Raw genomic sequence first — 20863 nt, forward strand, 5'->3', positions numbered from 1 at the left:
CTTGAAAAGAATTTATTATTTTTTTGTTTATGCACCGAAAACCTGGAGTATAAATGCTCGGTTTTTGCAAACAAAATATCTTGAGTTTTTGACTGGTATATGGCTTTGATTCTGTGCATGTCTACATTGGGCCGTATATGTATTAAAATCAAGAAGTATGTTCGGGTAACGGAAACCTAGAAAAATTGCCCCAGGAGCAAGTCGTAAAGGATCAACTATTTTGATCCTTTGTCTTTTTGGCATGTATTATGTAAGGATGTAGTGAAGGTAATCACGTTCCAAGATAACCAGGCGTTTAAGTGGCCAAATCAAGAAACTCTTGGTTCCATCTGGAATGGGGCCTGAGGGGGATTGGAGTTGGGGATTGCCTACTTTGAATAGCCTTTTACACGGAGTGTGTGGCTTCTCCATAGACCTGATGAAGACTACTATTCACAAAGGGAGTGGCTTGGACCCATATGTGCTTTTGTCAGTTTCTTTAATAAATTCAAGATTTTGTAAAGCAGAACCTTGTAGTTTGGGATACCAGCACGCTGAATTGTATCCTTCCACATTCCCTCAGCTATTAGGAGAAGATTCAAGGCTGACAGGAGGTGCTCACTAAATAGCCAAAGGCAGAAAATTAACTATAAGTTACATCTTTTTGGTTTTTCTTTTTTCAGATGGAGTCTCACTCTGTTGCCCAGGTTGGAGTGCAGTGGCACGATCTCGGCTCACTGCAACCTCTGCCTCCTGGGTTCAAGGGATTCTCCTGCCTCAGTCTCCTAAGTAGCTCGGATTATAGGCACGCTCCACCATGCCTGGCTAATTTTTATATTTTTAGTAGAGACAGGATTTCACCATGTTGGTTGGGCTGGTCTCAAACTCCTGGCCTCAGGTTATCTGCCTGCATCAGCCTCCTAAAGTGCTGGGATTACAGGCGTGAGCCACTGCACCTGGCCAGTTATACCTTTTTATGAAAAGAAGAGACTGGAGCTGGAATTTTGTTGAATTATATCTGTCTTCAAAGCTATTAAATCAAAGCACATTTCAAACATAAGGCTTTTGAATTTTTTTCCCCCTGAAAGTATCTTTTGTTTATCACAAGAGCTTTTTTTTTTTTTTTTTTGGATTATTTACTTTAATTCAGGTGACTAGATTGAGTGTAAACTGCTTTTACATTTTTTAAAATTTCAATTTAAATAAACACATGCAGTTTGATAAAATAATATGCTCCTGATTTTCTCGTTTAGGTTGATTTTGAACTGGAGTCATTTTCTGAAAGGAAAGAAGAGGAGAAGGAAGAACTGATGGAATGGTGGAAAATGATGTCAGAAACTTTGAATTTTTAAAAAGGCTTCTAGTTAGCTGCTTTAAGTCTACCTATATAATGTAGTATGATGTAATGTGGTCAATTTTTTTTAGATTTTGTGCAGTTAATACTTAACATTGATTTATTTTTTAATCATTTAAATATTAATCAACATTACTTAAATAGGCTCTTAGGTAAAAATATAAGAACTTCATCTATTTCATTCTCTTACATAGTATTCATTTTCCTATATATATATATTACACAAAAAGTATAGAAAAGATTTAAGTAATTTGCCATCCTAGGCTTAAATGCAATATTCCTGGTATTATTTACAATGCAGAACTTTTTAAGTAATTCTAGCTTTTAAAAATTAGTGAAGTTATTTTACATTGGTGACAGTGTCACATAATGGAGGCTATTGAAAAGGTTAACAGATACAGCTCGGAGTTGTGAGCACTCTACTGCAAGGCTTAAATAGTTCAGTAGAAATTGTCATTTTTTTCTTGTGCTGACTAACTATAAGCATGATCTTGTTAATGCATTTTTGGTGGGAGGAAAAGATACATATTTACAAAGAGGTTTTATGAAAAGAATAAAAATCGACTTCTCGCTTGTACATATAGGGTCAACACTATTATATTATTTAGTCTGTTAACACCGCCTAAAAGCTTAGGGTTTTCTCTTGGTTGTAGAGTGGCCCGGAATTGCATTCTGAATGAATAAAGGTTTAAAAAAATCCCCAGGGTGTGTATTTTAATTCTCTGAGATGTTTGGTCTAGCATTGTGGTCTTGTGATACAAAAATGTATCCTCTTCATAGTGGCTTCTCCTGTATTCCTCCCGTACATTTTAAAATTTGTTAAGTGACTGCTGTAAGCCGAGTACTGCAAAGTCTATGTATATTACTGTGGCAGGCAAAAGGTTCTGATTTTGGACACAACCTTTAAATAAATGACACACAAATTAATGTTTGGACGCAAACTCTAAGTAACACGCAAGTTAATTTGTAGTTATGCATTGTGATAAGTAAAATGACAAAAAAGAGTAGGGTACAGAGAGAAAGAATGACAGAGCAACTTCAGTTAGACTGGATGAGGGGAGCTAGGGATTGCATCTTAATATAACACCCTGGAATATTGACTGGGTATGAGCAATGCAGAGTGCCTGAGGTAGGAGTATGTGTGTGTGTGTGTGTGTGCATGGTGGGGGTGGTGTGGTTGATCAATGCTGCAAGTACAAGTTTTGGTTAAAATCGTGCTGGTATCATAATAGGCCCCCAAATAGATCATGGGTTAAACACAGTGGAAGTGTATTTTTTGCTCAGGTACCTGTGCTGAATGGAAGAAAGAAAGATGGGGTCATTTTTCTTCACACAGTCTGAGACCACGTTCTGGGATTCATTCTGACAGAAGATCGTCCATCTTCTGCACATGTCCACCAAAGCTGCATCGGCAGTCATCTCCCTTGCAGCCAACGGAAAGGGAGAAAGAGCAATGGGAAGAATGTAGAGGGGTTCTTGTGGCAGGCCTGGGGGTGGTATGCATTACTTCTCTTCACATCATATTGCCTGGGATTGTACATTCTTTGGCCACAGTAACTGCAAGGGAGTCTGGGAAAGGTAGTCTAGAATGGCGCCCAGGTAGGTGAGGAGAAGTGGACTTTGGGGAACATCTAACAGTCTTTGCCGGATAGACAGAATAGCAGGTGCAAAGGCATTGGGGTAGAAAACGTGGCTTGAATGAGACTGAAGAAGGACAGAATGAAGGAGCAGAAAGATGGGAGAGGTGGGAAGTAAATCCTAGGAGCTTGACAGAGACAAAATCAAGCAGGACCTTATGGATTAGAATTGAGGAGTTAGTATTTTTGTTCTTAGAATCATTACATGTTCTTACACTCGGAAGGGATGTGACCTAACTTATGTTTTAAAGATTATCTGGCTGCTGTGTAGAGACTAGAAGCAAGAATAGAGACCAGTGTGGAAGGTGTTGCAGGGGCTTAAAGAAAGGGTGACTTGGATCAGATTGTGGCAAGAGATGAGAAGCGGGTGGGTTTGTGACATGTGTCTACACAGGTAGAATTGACAGGCCTTGACGGAGAGGGAGCTGTCAATGATGGCACTGTGTTTCTAGTTGAGCAATGGGTGCACAACATGTGGCCTATTGGAGAAGCAGCAAATTGGGAAGGTGAGAAGAAAAAGATTTTGATATAGAAAATTTTAAGAGATACAAGTGGAGGAGCTGGGTATGTGATTGGATATTCTATGTATGAAGGTCTAAAAAGAGGTCTAGGCTGGGTGCAGTGGCTCACGCATGTAATCCCCGGACTTTGGGAGGCCGAGGCGGGTAGATCACCTGAGGTCAGAAGTTGGAGACCAGCCTGGCCAACGTGATGAAACCCCATCTCTACTTAAAATACAAAAATTAGCCAGATGTGGTGGTGCCTGTAAGCCTAGTTACTTGGGAGGCTGAGGCAGGAGAATCGTTTGAACCCGGGAGGCGGAGGTTGCATTGAGCCTAGATTGCTCCACTGCATTCCAGCCTGGTAGACGGAGTGAGACTATAAATAAATAAATAAATAGGGGCCTAGAATTAGAGATGGAGATTTGAGTGTACAGATGGTTTCAGACCTAAAATGGATTGACTTATGATTGTTTTGAACTTTACAATGTGTTTATCCAAACCTAAACACATCATAAGTTGAACTTCTTGTGCTTATGATAAAGTTTTGGCTTCTATTGAATGTGTATCACTTTAGCACCATTATAGATTTTAAAAAATCATAAGTCTAACCATTATAAATTGGGAACCATCTGCTGTGTTGCCAGCATTAAATATATTTTTGACTTATAATATTTTTAACTTACAATGGGTTTATTGTGCCATAATCCCATCATAAAATAAGGACTCTCTGTGATTGCCATTTACATATGGTGGCCAAATAATTTAATCCTCCAAACCAGGGCAGTTTTGAAAATGAAAGGGGCATGATTGATCATGCCAGGACAGCAGATATGATCCAGAGTCATCTGGGGCAAACTTGGGAAGAGAGTACTCCCCACACAGATGAACTTTAAAGCCACGAGAAGATATAAAATTGCCTAAGAGAAGCCCACAGAGTGAGAAGAAAAATGAGATTGAGGCCGGGCGCGGTGGCTCAAGCCTGTAATCCCAGCACTTTGGGAGGCCGAGGCGGGTGGATCACGAGGTCGAGAGATCGAGACCATCCTGGTCAACATTGTGAAACCCCGTCTCTATTAATACAAAAAAATTAGCTGGGCACGGTGGCGCGTGCCTGTAATCCCAGCTACTCAGGAGGCTGAGGCAGGAGAATTGCCTGAACCCAGGAGGCGGAGGTTGCGGTGAGCCGAGATCGCGCCATTGCACTCCAGCCTGGGTAACAAGAGCGAGACTCCGTCTCAAAAAAAAAAAAAAAAAAAAAAAAAAAAAGAAAAATGAGATTGAAACTGAGCTCTGAAGAGCTTCAAAATTTTGCTTCTCAAGCTTTAGATGAGACAGTATGCTACTGTAAGAAGCAACTCCAAATCTTAGTGTTCTAACTTAACAGGAATTTATTTTCCATGCAAAGTCTGTAGGTCCGAGTAACTCTCCAGGAACTTTGTGCTGCCTGCTGTGACTCAGTTACGTAGAATGCTTCCACCTGTGGCTCTGCCATCTCAGCCAAAGGTTTCCTCAGTCTCTTGTGTGGGTAGCAGAAGAAGATAACGGGCCACATCTGCCCACAGCTCACAAGTCAGAGCTGGTTACATGGCCTTGTCTAACCACAGTGTTTGGTAAGCACTGTCACTCCTGTAGTCCTCTCTCTGCTGCCAACACAACTTTGCTCTCCTTTTCCCAAATATAGGACTCGCTTTACAAGGGAGACAGCTTAAACTCACATCAGATCATGGCTTTGAGTGTCAATTTCAGGATCTCTGAGTGATCTCACAACAGTCTCTGTGTCAGGTCTGTATGTGGCCAGTCTGTTTCAGGGATGAGTAAAATCAGAAAACAGGTAAAATGCATCCCTCACCCCCAGTGTTCAGTGGTAGAACAGGATCAAGACAATCTGAGTAAACACGTCCACCCGATGCGGTGAGGAACGAGAGGGGCCCAGTATTCAGGTCTGCAGCAACTCAGAAATCTTGCCAAGCAAATACTTTATGGGCCTCCTATTTTGGGGGTGGAAAATGTTTCTGGTTTCAGAATGCATTCTATACTTTGGCAAGAGCTTTCTGTTTTTACTGTTCTCCGTGGCCTTGACTTTGCTCTCTTCAACTTCCCTCTGTTCCCTTGGGACCTAGATTGGTGGAGATCCTGACCTGCATAGTTGTACCATCTGGAATGCGGGACCTCCCCACTCACTGCAGAAGAGAGGAGAGGCTGGATCTAAGGAGTGGACCTTCTCATTGCCTTAGTCTGGAGGTGACACATGTCACTTCTGCTCACATTTTGTTGTCCAGGACTAGTCACATGGCTTTGCCTAACTGAACAGAATGCGGGAAATGTACGGGAGGATGCAGGATATGTCTCCACCACAGGGCCACATAGGCCAGATGGACCACCCATTTGAACGTTAGAAGGAAGGTGTTAGTTCCATGTAGTCTTGTCCTTTACCCGTTTATCTTGACACAGGGCTTCAAAACTCCCTGTCCTGGTCATGCTGTTAACATGCTCTGCTTTTATCTAATGGAGTGAGGGACATAGAATTGAACACTGTTGGGAAGGAAATTTCTTTCCCTGGGCTCATGTTTCTGTGTTGAAGGACCTCCATTGAAATAAAACTCATGGCCTGTAGCCCCACCCCTCACACACTTCTTCCAGCAGAGAAATCAGTTACCCGATTGCTAGGTGATGACAGGGGTGCTAATTGGGTAGAACAACTCAACCAAAGGACTGTCAACTTTCCATTTTCCTGCCTAGAAGCAGTTCCAAACTTTCTTTTGGGTGCAGAGGTAGACTTTGGGTGTGTATTGGGATAGAGGAGAGAGTTGGCAGTCACAGAGTATTAACAGGATCTTTGGTTCACAAATCTAATGTCATTTTCTCCAATCAGTTTTTCAGTAATAAAGCTGACAGTTTAACCTCTGTCTGTCTATTGATCTCCTGTGTTTTATTTTTCAATTGCTTCTGAACTTAGGAGTAGAAGAAATGGGCAACTTATGCTGAATGCCTAATTTTTTTAAAGAGGCATTAAATATGTAGTATTTTAGATTTGTGACTCTTTTTTTTTTTTTTTTTATAAAGTGGGGCTGGGTGCGGTGGCGCATACCTGTAATCCCAGCACTTTGGGAGGCCAAGGCGGGTGGATTGCCTGAGTTTAGGAGTTCAAGACCACCCTGGGCAACATGGTGAAATCCTGTCTCTACTAAAAAAATATACAAAAATGAGCCAGATGTGGTGGTGCACACCTGTAGTGCCAGCTACTTGGGAGGCTGAGGCAGGAGAATTGCTTGAACCCAGGAAGCGAAGGTTTCAGTGAGCCAAAATTTCACCACTGCACTACAGCCTGGGCGATAGAGCAAGAATCCATCCCCACCTGCAAAAAAAAGTGAAATTGCTTTAGGTAAGAAAAATAAGAAGAGAAGGGGACTGAGCAGTTGATTTTAACAAATAATGAACATTATTTTGACCTTTGTTTTTTTTTCCCCTCACCGAGAATGAAAATCAGACACATTACTATGGAAAAATAGCTAATCTGAACTCATATTTTGATTTCCAGTTTTTCACATAAACAAAGGTAAACATTACTTGCAGAAAGGGAGGCATGAACGTTGACATTCATGTTTTATTTATACAGACAACTTCTGAAATCTTTCCATGATTTGGTGTTGTGGGAGGCTGAAAAACCATCATTTGTTCCAACATATTGCTCAACTTGTCTTTTAAAAATTCGCATGATGACTGTCTTCTGTGGTTAGGACTAGATGGCACTTGAGACAAATACCTCAAAAATGTCAAGATAGAATATACCTAAGCTTTTACGTCTCACCTTGTAAATACACCGCATCCTGGTTTTGCTGTCCTTAAGTAAACATCTTTCTAGGCATTTATAAATGGTCTGATTCTTTACTTTTTCATTTTTTCTCCTAAACTATCAGCCTGTGAATCAACTCAGTTATGACTTGAACTTCTAAGGTAGTACGTAATTCTAGTTTTAATTTAAATCACTGCAAAATTCCCTGAGGATCACTGTTTTTCAAAACAGGTCAAAGATTTCGCTTAGCTGGGTTATCAGTGTTACCCAAGCTGATATTGACTATGGTTTGCAACGATGACTCAGAAAAGAAAAATCCCCTTGATGAAGCTTACTGGAAATTTTCACGATGCCAGGGGCCACAAGGCTGTAAGCTGTTGGAGGCTGCCATAGCTTCTTTGACCTCTTACACAGATTATCCGATCTTAGCTCTTTTAGTATTCTACCTCCTTCCTTTTCCTTTCTCCATTCTTTTCTTTTGAAGATTAATTCAGCAATTACTAAATGCTCACCCTGTGTTCTCTACCAGGAATTCCAGTAGTACTTTGCTATGGTCTATGATCATCACCACCATCGCTGTAATCATCATTACCATCACTGCCATCCTCACCATGACCGAGTGTGTGTCGTATGCTGCACTCTGCGCTAGGCACTTGAAGTGCAGTGCTTTGAAACCTGACTACAGTGTTGTAAGCTGAGAGGTGGTGCAGCATTCCTACTCAGCAGATGAAGAAAGAGATTCAGAATTTAAGTTAAACTCCCTACTTCACACAGCTGGAATGTGGCAGAGCAAGATTACAGCACACGTCTGCCTTACTTCTGGTCCATCCTGTTTCCACCTTACCTCACTTCTTATAGCACGGCCGGGAAAGAATCGTGTACTTCTTCATTAAACGTATCTTTGTTTCATATCCTTTTGACTCTTCACATATGCTGATTGCTGTACTTTGGGCTTCGGGGAAGTATTTATTACCTATTTTGAAAGAAGGCCCTTTAAAGATGATTTTAAAACATTTTTCGAGTAAATGCAATAGCTCTTGTTTATTGCTTCCTGCCATGTGGAATTACTGTAAATCCAATTAGTTTGGTCAAGTTCCCCGTAGACGTGTTGTTTGGCACAGATGATATGTTTGGTGCTGACATTCTGCAGTAGAGACACGTTTCAGGATTTGCCAGGGTGGGGGGAAGAACAGGGCAGCTGAGGAGAGACACGCCTGGCATCACTACTGCCTCCTAGTCTCACACCTCCCCTGAGAGGGAAGGGGTTTCCTGGAATGCCCCCTCACCCGCAAGTTTTGGTTGCTGACTTTCTGTCTGTTTTGAAGTTATAGTCAGGCAGGCAGCAGCCGAGGTGAAGTTGGAGTGTACATCTAGTTTGAAGAGTCCTGAAGTCAGGAAAAAATTAATGTAGACAACGCTTGAAAATACAGGGACATAGACCTTTAGCATGCATAGTGGGGCTTCCTCTCCTGGGCAAAGGTTTCCTGTCAGTGTACAGTGTGGAAGGAAGGCTGCAAGGAGGGTCCTGTGGTGCACATACTGAATGAACTAATATATATAAAGCACTTAGAAAACTGCCTGGCATGTAGCAAGTGCTCAATAAATGCAATTACTATTATTATTACTCAAAGATGTGTCACTACTGTTGCTCAAAATGTGTTTTTACTTTTAGTGCTACTGCTTTTATTACAAGGTAAGTTGTGAGATTTGGTCCTTAAAAACTAGAATCATGGAAGAAACCCAGGTTAAAGACCCAGCGGTGGGGCCAGTGCTTGGACAAGAGGTGAAAGTCTAGTTATCAGAAGAGTGATAGTGTAATACTGGGTTATAGATAAGAATCCTAGAGCTGTTATACACCCCTGTGTTACACATCAAGATGGGTCTAGGGACCTGCGGTTGGCTGGAGCCTCCTGGTGGGATTCAGTGAGAAGCAAATAGGTAAGAAAACTGGCTGCCTGTTATATGAAAAGCTATTTTTTTTTTTTTTTTTGGAGATGGAGTCTCACTCTGTCACCCAGTCTGAAGTGCATTGGCACTATCTCAGCTCACTGTAACTTCCGCCTCCCGAGTTCAAGCAATTTTCCTGCCTCAGCCTCTCAAGTAGCTGGGATTACAGGCACCCGCCACCGCACCCAGGTAATTTTTTTGTATTTTTAGTAGAGACAGGGTTTCACCATGTTGGCCAGACTGGTTTTGAACTCCTGACTTCAAGTGATCTGCCTGCTTTGGCCTCCCAAAGTGCTAGGATTGCAGGTGTGAGCCACTGAGCCTGGCCAAAGCTAATGTTTAGTAATAGTTTGAATGTCAAAGCAGTATTTGAATAAGTTAAAATCATTTAAATAATTATTTATATTTAGTCTCCTCATTGCTGTGTAATTGACAACTATTTAATATTAAGGCCAGAATGATACGATGAGAAAAGAGAGATAAAACCACAATGCATTTATATTTCCAGAATTGTGAGCTTAGTGTCCACTCTGCATTGTTAGAAGCTGCTTGGAAGAGTTGGCCTTTCTGAAATGTTATCACCTAAGGGTCCACGTGGAGATGACAGTGATAGAAGATGAAGAAATTCTGTCCCGATGTTCTGGGTAACTGGAATGTGAATATCCACAGATATTTACTGAAAGAATGAATGCACGCTGAGAGAAGGAGCACAGCAGAAGGTGAGCAGCACATGCCTGAACAAAGATGGCCCAACATTCACCTGTAAATAAAATCAGAGCCGCATTAGCAGCGTGCAATTGGACACTTACTGGGCAAAACACCCTTGCTGATGAAATAGCCATAACGTTTTACTTTAGAGACACTTCAATATCGCTGCTGCAATTGCTACAAAACTGGGAGAAATGTGGTCTTTTCCTCATATTTCTTTTTTACGTCGTTTTTCAGAATTAAAGAATTACTAGCACTTTGTCTTGAAACTGATATGGCTGAAATCCTTTTCATGAACTTAGGGAAACTTAGGAATAGGATATTTAATGAATGATTGAGAAATCACTGGTTGATTATCATAAACCAAAACTCAACACATGTACAAAGTATGTCAATGGGAAAATGATCCAATCCACCCCCGCTTTTTTTGAATAGCTGAATCAGTGGCTGAATTTGTCAAGTTGCATTTGAATGTCATCACAATGCAGTGTCCGCATAGTCCTGATTACACGACTTACGATTTTCCAGTGAACCCTCTGGCTTAAACTGCTCTTTCTTCTTACCCATATTTACACTGATATTTATTCTAGAAATTCCTGAAAAATCAGCCCTTCCACTATCAGGCCCAATTCCGTTCTCTGCCTTGTAATGGAGCTATCTAAAAGCAGCTGGCCATAGTCATTCACCTACCCTTTGCTCCAGAAACTTCACTGCAGCTTCCCTTGTGTTTATTTTAGACCTGAAAATTGAAGAGCAAGATGAGGAGAAAAATAGCATTGAGTCTAACCAGGGCTTCATAAATGTGTTGCCATGGCTTATCTCGCTACAGGAACCACCGCTGTGGGATTTGGGGTCTGGTTAGGGAAGATTAAAGCGGTGGGTGGTGCAGCATTCTTCGCTTAAAACCTAAAATACACGTCCTTGTGCATTAAAAACACAGAGGTATTTCAAAGCCAAGTATGTATGTAATTAAAGTAAGAAAGTGCCGGCTTTTTGTGTGCACCTCGAGCTTCAGATCACCACATGTGCTCTTTGTCCAGCCTTGGGAGGGCCAACAAATACGCTGAGCTGCCAGGCAGATGGGAAAAGAAGCGTTAGATGCTGGAGTTCCAGTTGAATCCTTTGGCAGTGAACAGTCCTGCAGGCTCGTGCCCGCACAAACTTGGTTATGTTATCTCCTTCCTTTTATTCACAGACACAGAGTGAGGATACAGCTCCTGGTAATTTCAGCACAAGGCTCTCCTTAACTGGGGCAGCAGGGAGCCGCCCATCTGCACAAGCTGGATATGGCTTACTTGAGTGAATGGATCGCGTGCCAAATATTGACATCCAGATACCTGAGGATTGTTCCTAAAAGAAAAGATGGAAAAGGAGAAAGTCATTTTTTTTTCCATCCAGGATTCACTTTCAAACCCAGTATCATTATTCATGAGTTTTCGCGATGTAAAGCATGGCGCCCCTTTCGCTTGCATTTCTACTTTCTGTTTTCCTAATCACCTGTCTCTTGGGTACGTTTTGTCTGTTCCAAGCTTCGTAGGATTGAAGAACCTGGAACTGGGCTCCGAAGATCTGAGCAGTGGCTGTGGTTTCTCTAACAAAGGAGTTTGGCACCTGTTGGAATCTCAGTCTCCTTAACTAGAAGACAGTCAAGCTGCTATTCAGATATTGATTAAAGTTGTTTTCCTGATAACCTCATAAGTCTACAAAGGAAATTTCCTATGGAATGTAAGAAACAGTCGAAAGTGGAGGCACACTAAAATCTTTATGTTGTGATATTGAGTATGTCTTGGTTAAAATGTGTCATGACTCAGAAACAGCTTTGTACTGTTCAGCAAAACCTACCCATAAAAGAGCTGTGACTCCTAAATATTAGTGATGCTGACTCCTTGAGCAAGACAAGCAATCAAGTCCTTGGACATGTCCCCTCCACTGCCACATACCTGTAGAGTGGATCTTAGAAACGCAAAGAAGCTGCTGCGTTTGACACAACAGCCATGGACAGAGGAATCAGTGAAAACTGGCACTGATATTGGAGGGTGGGAGCAAGGTAGTAGGGGCAAGGAGGTGACAAACAGGCTGCCCTTGGTGTCAAATCCAAACTGTGGGGTGACACACTGAGTCCTTTCGATATAGGAGGTATATCTATATCTGTATCTACATCTATATGTATATCTATCTATATCTATATCTGTTTCTGTGTCTGTGTGTAGCCCCTAAATCAAAATTTATCTATCTATCTATCTATCTATCTATCTATCTATCTATCTATCTATTCATCCATCCATCCATCCATTATCTATCAATCATGTCTATGTCTGTGTCTGCATCTGTGTCTAGCCCTAAATTGAAATCTACATCCATCTCTCTCTCTCTCTCTCTCTCTCTCCCCCTCCCCACCTCCATCTATCCAGCTATACCCAGGACCTGTCAACACATTACTCATTAGCAGCCATGTCGACTGGGGGCTAGGGTATACTGGAACTCTGAGGGGACCCTGTTCTGGAATCAGAGGAGTGAGAGATGAGGATAGGTAGGCAGATGGTGCCGCTCTGCTTTTAAAATTATCTATGTTGAACAGACTTGCTTTTCATTTTTAAGAACCTCATGTTAAGAGTGTCTGATTCTTAGAGTAAGTGGAAATAAGCTATCTTTAAAACAACTTCCTGCCGTTTAGGAGGCATTTTGAAATAGTTTTTCTGCTTCCTGGTCAGAATAGTGTCAAAGAACAAATAAGAGTATGTGAAAATGCGACTGCACCATTGACATCTATGAGATTATGAGGGTGCATATTTTTGTATATTTACGTGTGACAAGTAATAGCAACACAGTTAAGAGACTATTGGGTGTAATCTCAGCACTTTGGGAGGCCGAGGAGGGTGGATCACGACGTCAAGAGATCGAGACCATCCTGGTCAACATGGTGAAACCCCGTCTCTACTAAAAATACAAAAAATTAGCTGGGCATGGTGGCGCGTGCCTGTAATCCCAGCTATTCAGGAGGCTGAGGCAGGAGAATTGCCTGAACCCAGGAGGCGGAGGTTGCAGTGAGCCGAGATCGCGCCATTGCACTCCAGCCTGGGTAACAAGAGTGAAACTCCGTCTCAAAAAAAAAAAAAAAAAAAACAACAAAAAACAAAACAGAGACTATTGGGGATAAATTGTGCTTTACTTCTTGGGAAAAAAGTTTTCCTGAATTTTATTTTCTTGCAGTGGGTTGCTTTGCCCAATGCCAAAAGTGAGTATGTAACAGTGTCCCAGCAGGACAAGCCACCCTGCCTCAGGCTGTTGTGTCCTGACATGTAGCCACAAACATTTCTCATATTGTAAACACCCTTTGTAGAAATCAGATCATGTAACCTTTTGGTTTTGAAATATTGACAGTTATGTGAACTTCTGATAATCTTTTCAGCGTCAGACTTTGTCCTGGCCTTGCAAATCTTTTCTCTCCCTTTTCTTTAAAGATCATCATTTAGGAGACAAGAACTCAGTCTAGGGGTGCTTGCTAGCCAGTGACTAAATACTCCAGGTTGCCAACACAGACCTCAGCCAACAGCAGGCCTCTGCTGATGTTAGGCAGCTTTTGGCTCTTTACATTTACTGAGAGTCAGATTTCAAAAGGAATTCCTGTCACTCTTCTTTTTCTTCCTTGGGTCCCTCTTACCGATGGACAGAAAGGACTTAGCACAGGGCCTGAGTCACGGTAAATGCTCAACAAAAGCTACCTGTTAAAGTCTGTCTCTTATTTATTACAGGCACTGGCATCCTTTGAGCAGTGAAGTACTTTGTCTGTGAAAGTATTACAGAACGTTAGGAAAATAAACTGTGGCTGTATAGCCAAGGGTTAGAGGAAATTAAGACGGGACAGAAGAAACTCAGGTTGCTGCCAGCTGAGAGGAGGAGAGAAAGAAGAGGAACATTCTCCTATTCTTCCCCATCCTGCTTCGGTTTGGTTGGCTTGCTTTTCTTTGGAATCTCCATTTTTCCCAGCAGGCATTTAACCCCTCTGAGTCCTAAGACACAGTAATAAGATTAAAGCACATGATGTTTGAAAGACAAGGGCGAAAGAGTTTTAGATTTGGTACCAGGGCAAGGATTGGGGTATCACAGAATTTGTTTTTAAAGCTGTTAGAGACTTTTGTGTGAGAGGAGCAACTGCTCTTCATTGGATTTTAGCTACAGAAGTGCTGGACAGAATCACCCGCACAAGAACAGCGCGGTGTACTACAGTTACCTTTCAGAGAGCACTAAAGCGGCTTCTCGATGCTCCTCTCCACACTGAGAGTGAGGTGCCAGAGGGCAGATCGCTGGCTGGTGGCGCAAGGGGTCATGGAAGGTCATGGGCTTTGGGGTGGGACATAACTGACTTCAAATCCACTTACGATCTGTGTCGTGTTTGACAAGTTAATGACTCAGAAACTCAGTTTTATAGCCCCAAGCCAAAAAATAAAAGCACCTTCCTTGGCTGGTTGTTATGAGAATTCTTTGACATAAGGTACACAAAACCTCTAGAGATAGACACCAATCAGTGCCTTTTTCCTGGACAAATACACGAGTTAGGAAAAACAGTCTTTTGCCTTTTAAAAAGACCTACGATAAGCTAAACAGACTTAAATATGTTTACAGAGCCATGTAACCAGCTTAATTTACATAGCATAGAAACATCTCTCAGATACATAGCTGGATACTGAAAACTTCAGAATTGTCCTGGCCAAACCCAGACAAAACAAAATATAGGGCAGGGTTATTTTTCTTTTCTTTTTCATCACAAAATTAGGAAATGGAGAACAGAAGCCTGTCCGTCCTAGTAATAATGTTTGGTAATTCAAGAAAAATAACACTACCATTTTGCATTTAGTTCCAGTTTGACACATTTTTGTAGCAGTAGATTTTGGGCAGGATTTAGAATTGTTGTCCAAGACCAGCAATTAGTTTTTTCAGTGATTTCATGGAATCAGGTAATGTTAAAACAGAGAAAACTCAGAAATGAGATGAGAAGAATATTTTGAGGCAAATTAGTGGTGGGATGAATCCATCCCCCAACTCCTGAGACCCAGCTGGTAGTAATCATAGTAGTAATTATGATGATAATGGTGAGGATAATAACATTAACATTACTGGAGAAGTGACTGTGCAAGAGGGAATGTGTTAAGCACATTTCCTGTATTTCTTCTTTCTGTTTTTCTTTCTTTCTCTCTTTCTCTCCTTTCTTTCTCTCTTTCTTTTTCTTTCTCTCTCTCTCTTTCTTTCCCTTTCTCTCTTTCTCTCCCCCCCCCCTCTCTTTTCTTTTCTTTCTTTCTTTCTTTCTTTCTTTTTTTCTCTCTCTCTCTCTCTGTCTCTCCCTCTCTCTTTCTCCCCTTCCTTCCCTCCTTCCTTCCTTCCTTCGTTTGTTTTTTGAGACTGAGTCTTGCTCTGTCGCCCAGGATGGAGCATACTGGCACAATCTTGGCTCACTGCATCCTCCACCATCCAGGTTCAAGTGATTCTCCTGCCTCAGCCTCCCGAGTAGCTGGGATTACAGGCACCTGCCACCACATCTGACAAATTTTTCTATTTTTAGTAGAGACGGGATCTTGCCATGTTGGCCAGGCTGGTCTTGAACTCCTGACCTCAACTGATCTGCCCACCTCGGCCTCCCAAAGTGCTGGGATTACAGGCATGAGCCACCACGCCTGGCCCATTTCCTGTATTTTTGCATTTATTCTCCCTAACAAATCTATGTACCATTTTTAATCCGTGTTTCAAAGTTGGGGAAACCAAAGCTTGCTTAAAAGTGCTGGTAATTAACTAGTGAGAGGCAGATCACGAGGCCTAAGTTTGCAGTCCCTTGTGAGAAGCAGGCACCTAGTGTCTCTGAGATGTGCCTGTGTAAGCCTACTACGAACAATCTTTATCAGAATTAATATGAATTTACTAATTATTTCTACTGTTGCAAATTATTTTCCCAACCCACATTGCTGGCGTATTCTTTTAGATTAGGATTTTTTTATCCTTGACCCAATCGACAGTTTGGGATGGATCAGTTCTTGTTGTGTGGCTGTATTGCATTGCCTAGGTCCAGGCTCTGCTGTTACCAGCCTCAGCCCCACTCCTTGCTTGTTGGTGTCCCCAGGCCTATCCATCCCTTCGTGGCCCTCTCCTCATTAGCTAGATGGAGGGTGCCCTCTGCTCTCTGCCAAGCCCTGACTGATTACAATACTAAACACAGCAATAGTTTGTTTAGAAATAATGTCTGTGCCTGCCTCTTTAAATTACAGACCCAAGCTCTGTTCCAAAGCCGTATTTTTCCTACCTCTTAAATGAGCAGATGAAGTTTCCGACAGGTTGGCTCTGGGCCACATCAGATGAAGACATGCAGTCCCCTCCTGTTTAGTCTTCTGGATTGATCGTGGTAAAACAGCGCTGCCCTTTGGGAAGAACAGCCTTCCTGTTCAGGAAGTATTCATGTTTGCATCTGTCCCCTCTTTCTTGCTTATGAAATCTCATGTGCCCTCCTCTGTAGCAGAGCACAGGTGAGGAAAATTGACCTCTTTGTAATTTGGAGCCATACCATTTAGAACGTATAAATCATTCATTAAAATGGAAATCGTTTACATCTCTTGATTGGCCCATAGCAGTTTGAAGCAAATTAGGTTGCCGTGAAGCAGCTGTCTTGGAGGTTAATGCCGGAGCTCTGAGGCGCCCTCTGTCCCTCTGAGAATGTAAAGGACTCCTTGAGTACCAGGGCCAGGCTACACCCGGCATCACTCACCGGAGCCTCTCAGGGAGAGGTACTGGGAAGCATGAAAAAATGCCAAGGCTCGTGGACCCTTTGGCTGTAGACTTTTGACATCTTTTGGTTTGATGGTGGTGTTTGGGTTCTGGGTGCCTTTGAGTGTTCCCTTCCCCTCTCTCTCGCTTCTCATGTCTGTTTGGCTGTGTAGAGGTAGTGAGGTGTGATTAGTGCCTGGTGGAAAAGCAGCAGAAGCTGCCGTGAGGCTCAGGGAAAATCATTTCTTCTTTTCTGCTAAGCCAGATCATGAGTGCAGGAAGGGAAGCTGCACCCAAAGGTGCTGCCCACTGGCTGGAGCTGTGCTGTCCCTCTCAGTGGGTGAGGAAAGGCAGGGGAGGCCAGCATCAGGCTTAATCAACAACAGTGTCTGAGTTCCTGAAAGTACGAGGGGCACATGGGAGGATGGAGCCTCAACTTTAGCAAGGTATTGCGTATTCTAAAAATATCCTTGATACCCCCACCTCCCAACTGGACGTGTTGATGACTGAATAAATGCTAAAGAAAGATCATGGCTGGGCGCGGTGGCTCACGCCTGTAATCCCAGCACTTTGGGAGGCTGAGGCGGGTGGATCACGAGGTCAAGAGATCGAGACCATCCTGGTCAACATGGTGAAACCCCGTCTCTACTAAAAATACAAAAAATTAGCTGGACATGGTGGTGCATGCCTGTAATCCCAGCTACTCAGGAGGCTGAGGCAGGAGAATTGCCTGAACCCAGGAGGCGGAGGTTGCGGTGAGCCGAGATCGTGCCATTGCACTCCAGCCTGGGTAACAAGAGCGAAACTCCGTCTCAAAAAAAAAAAAAAGATCATAGGACTAAAATATCTTAAATGCTACTTAACCAAAAAATGGAAAACGCTTGAAAGTATGTGGGGAGATGAAGGAGAGAATTTAATAATCCACTCTCTTAGTCCTTTTGGGTTTCTAAAACAAAATACAATGGACCGGGTGGTTTATAAACAGCAGGTATTTATTTCTGAGAATTCTAGGCACTGAAAGCCCAAGATGAAAGCACCAGTGGACTCAATGTCTGGTGACTGCCTGTGTTCCCACAGCCAGTGCTTCTTTGCTATGTCCTCGCTTAGTGGAGAGGTGAGGATCTTTCTGGGGCCTCTTTTATGAGGTCACTAATCCCAATGGTGAGGGCTCTGTCTTTATGATCTAATCACCAGCCCAAAGGCCCCATCTCTTAATAGAATCACTTTGGGGGTTAGGATTTCAAAACCTGAATTTTAGAAAGACAAAAACATTTAGACCATAGGATTCATTTAGAAACTGTTTCATTTACTTAAATGTGACCTATAGGACACTTCATATGACAAGTCAGCCACCTTCTTCAGCACTGTACAGAAATCCACTCTCCTGGGGTACAGAAGTTCCAGCACCTGGCCAGGTGCTGTGGCTCATGCCTGTAATCCCAGCACTTTGAGAGGTCGAGGCAGTGAATTACTTGAGGTCGGGAGTTTGAGACCAGCCTGGCCAACATGGCGAAACCCCTTTTATACAAAAAAATACACAAAAATTAGCTGGGTGTGGTGGCATGCACCTATAATCCCAGCTACTCAGGAGGCTGAGGCACAAGAATAACTTGAACCCAGGAGGTGGAGGTCGCAGTGAGCCAGTGTACCCCAGTCTGGGTGACAGAGAGAGACTCTATCTTAAAAAAAAAAAAAAAAAAAGAAGTTCCAGCACTGGGGGCTTAACCATTTCATTATCTTCAATAATGTTTGATTAATGTGCATTTTCATATAAGTATAAAAATATATATATATATTCATTTTGGTAAGATTCATTACAATTCATTTGAATTTACAACAACCTTATGATAATGTATATGGCAGGTATGTTATCTCCATAGGAAATTGGTGCTTAGGGAAGTTAATGACTTGCTCTGAATCACACTAATAAGTGCTAGAAGCCAGCTCCTCTGCCAGTGGTTGGACCTGCGCACTTCCCCCCATTGTGTACCATTTCCCCTGAAAACATGTCTGTTTCTAAGGACATTATGTAATCAGAATTATCTTTGAAAAGTGGGGTTTGGAGGCAGGAGCCTCCAAACAATATTTGAGGCAATATTTGAGTCTGACACAGAAATGACAGAAATTACCTATTTTAGCAGAAATCTTCAAGTGTCTCTTATTAGTTGAACTTTTCTGAATCTAGAGAATGGTTGCATCTCTTTATGAGCTTGAGAGTCATAGGGCAGGTATGAGTATCCTTATTTTATCAATGAAAAACCTGAGGCTCAGAGATATTAAATAATGTGTAGTGAAGAATTTGGCACTGTCCAAAGAGAGGGCTGGACTTGGCCCTCAGTCTGGAATGTAATTATGTCATACCTAATAGGAAGGAGAGTCTTTGGGGAGGGGTCTGGCCATACCTGACAGTCTGATGCTGGCCATACCAGAAGGAGCAACCATGTGATTTTGAGTTGAGCCTTTGGCGCAGTTAACCTGGAGGCTGAGTGTCAACTATGTCAACTATGTAAGCAGTCAGTTCATGAAGCAATTAATCATGCCTACCTAATGAAGCCCCAGTAAAAACTCTTCCCATGGAGACTTGGGTCAGCTTCTCTGATTGGCAGCAAGCCATGTATATTTTCCTACACCAATGCTGAGAAGGTAACGTGTTCTGGGGACAGTAGAAGCTTTACACGTGCAGCCCTTTGTATGCTTGCCTTATAATAAACCATAACCCCATGAGTATGACAAGCAGCCTTCAGTGAGCATCCTTGTAGTGAGTTTTCAAATGTGAGGTGATTTGGGGGAACCCCCTGACCTTGCAGTTGGGGTCAGAAGTGAGGGAGATCTTCTGTTGACTTTCCTCTTCAGCTTTGTAGTTGGGCTGTAACTTTTTGCAGTTGGTGTCAGAAAGTCTTGAGCCGACTTGGCAGTCTGGAGAAACATGTCGTCCAATTTTGCAGTTTGGCTAACTCTAAGCAATCAAGTGGTCACAATCACCAGAGCCTGAGCCAGTAATAGAACTCATATGACTGTAACACAAATACATGCAAGTACATTTGTAACACAAAATGCTCTCACCAGGAATGTCCCAGCCAGTGCTCCAACCTGTTGGAGCATCTCTCAGTGGAAACAGTGGTAATCAGAGCATCTAGAAAGTGGAGTGTCCTCAGTGGGAGGACATAAGGAGGGGACTGGCAGTTGGATGAAGCAGCAGGACCAAATGGGAGAATTGGGAGGTCTTGGGATTGGATCAGTTGGTATGTGGCAGGAGGGAGATCTGTAACCTTTATACATCTGCAGGAAAGCCCTCAGCTGTACTGAGGTAGCGCTTCCATCCATCAAAAGCATAGGTGACGGTCGGGCGCGGTGGCTCACACCTATAATCCCAGCACTTTGGGAGGCCGAGGCGGGTGGATCACGAGGTCAAGAGATCAAGACCATCCTGGTCAACATGGTGAAACCCTGTCTCTACTAAAAATACAAAAATTAGCTGGGCATGGTGGCACACACCTGCAGTCCCAGCTACTTGGGAGGCTGAGGAGGGAGAATTGCTTGAACCCAGGAGGAGGAGGTAGTGGTGAGCCGAGATCACGCCATTGCACTCCAGCCTGGGTAACAAGAGCAAAACTCTGTCTCAAAAAAAAAAAAAAAAAACACAGGCGCCAAGGCTTTCACTAGCATTTCATCCAAAAGCTCTTGGGCTGAAGTATGGCCGTCTGAGACTTCAGCTTTGGATTCCGTCCCATTTCCGTAGGTTTCTGGCCTATGCCAACCCAGTAGGATGAGCTAGGAGATTACAGGATCACACCTACCTTTGCTCCACAGATCCGAAATTGTTGTTTTCCTCTTGAAATTTCAAAATTCCAGGAAAAGAAGTACAGCTGTAAAAATAATAGAGCACTTACCTTGAAGTGGATGGCAGATGTATTATAGCACAGTGAAACAATCACCCAGAACGCTTCATATTGCAAAGTGCCCAGGAGCACCGAGAGGGTTTGTGTTCAGTCACGCCATCCATTCTGTTCAAAGATAACAACAGAAGCAATCTTAATCTTCCATAAAATCTGCTATAATGTTCTGTTTGACTTTAAGACTCTTTAAAAATAAAACTGTCAGTTTGTTTCAACTAACTCGAAGAGTCAATTTAGTCCAGCAGACTGGGTCTATGAAAAGCAATTGAAATTAGTTATTTGGGTACATTATCAGGTCA

The 20863-nt window shown here is 42.6% G+C and overlaps 1 protein-coding gene and 1 long non-coding RNA gene across 2 annotated transcripts in view; both read left to right on the forward strand.

Annotated features, from left to right (window-relative positions):
• Positions 1–2032, forward strand: part of LOC105732468 (carboxypeptidase E) — a 136842-nt gene extending 134810 nt beyond the window's left edge. The window contains exon 9 of the mRNA XM_021674243.2: positions 1233–2032. Within this exon, the coding sequence (XP_021529918.2) occupies positions 1233–1331 (99 nt within the window). The 3' untranslated portion in view covers positions 1332–2032. The remainder of the gene's footprint in view (positions 1–1232) is intronic.
• Positions 2033–9416: 7384 nt separating this feature from the next.
• LOC135277807 (uncharacterized) lies at positions 9417–14382 on the forward strand. Its single transcript, XR_010345409.1, has 2 exons — positions 9417–9932; positions 11117–14382. It is a non-coding gene; the product is annotated as an uncharacterized LOC135277807 (long non-coding RNA).
• Positions 14383–20863: the final 6481 nt, after the last annotated feature.

The sequence above is a fragment of the Aotus nancymaae genome, unplaced genomic scaffold, assembly GCF_030222135.1.
Source record: "Aotus nancymaae isolate 86718 unplaced genomic scaffold, 86718_ANA_hifiasm-v0.15.2.pri h1tg000033l, whole genome shotgun sequence".
In the NCBI taxonomy this organism is placed as follows: Eukaryota; Metazoa; Chordata; class Mammalia; order Primates; family Aotidae; genus Aotus; species Aotus nancymaae.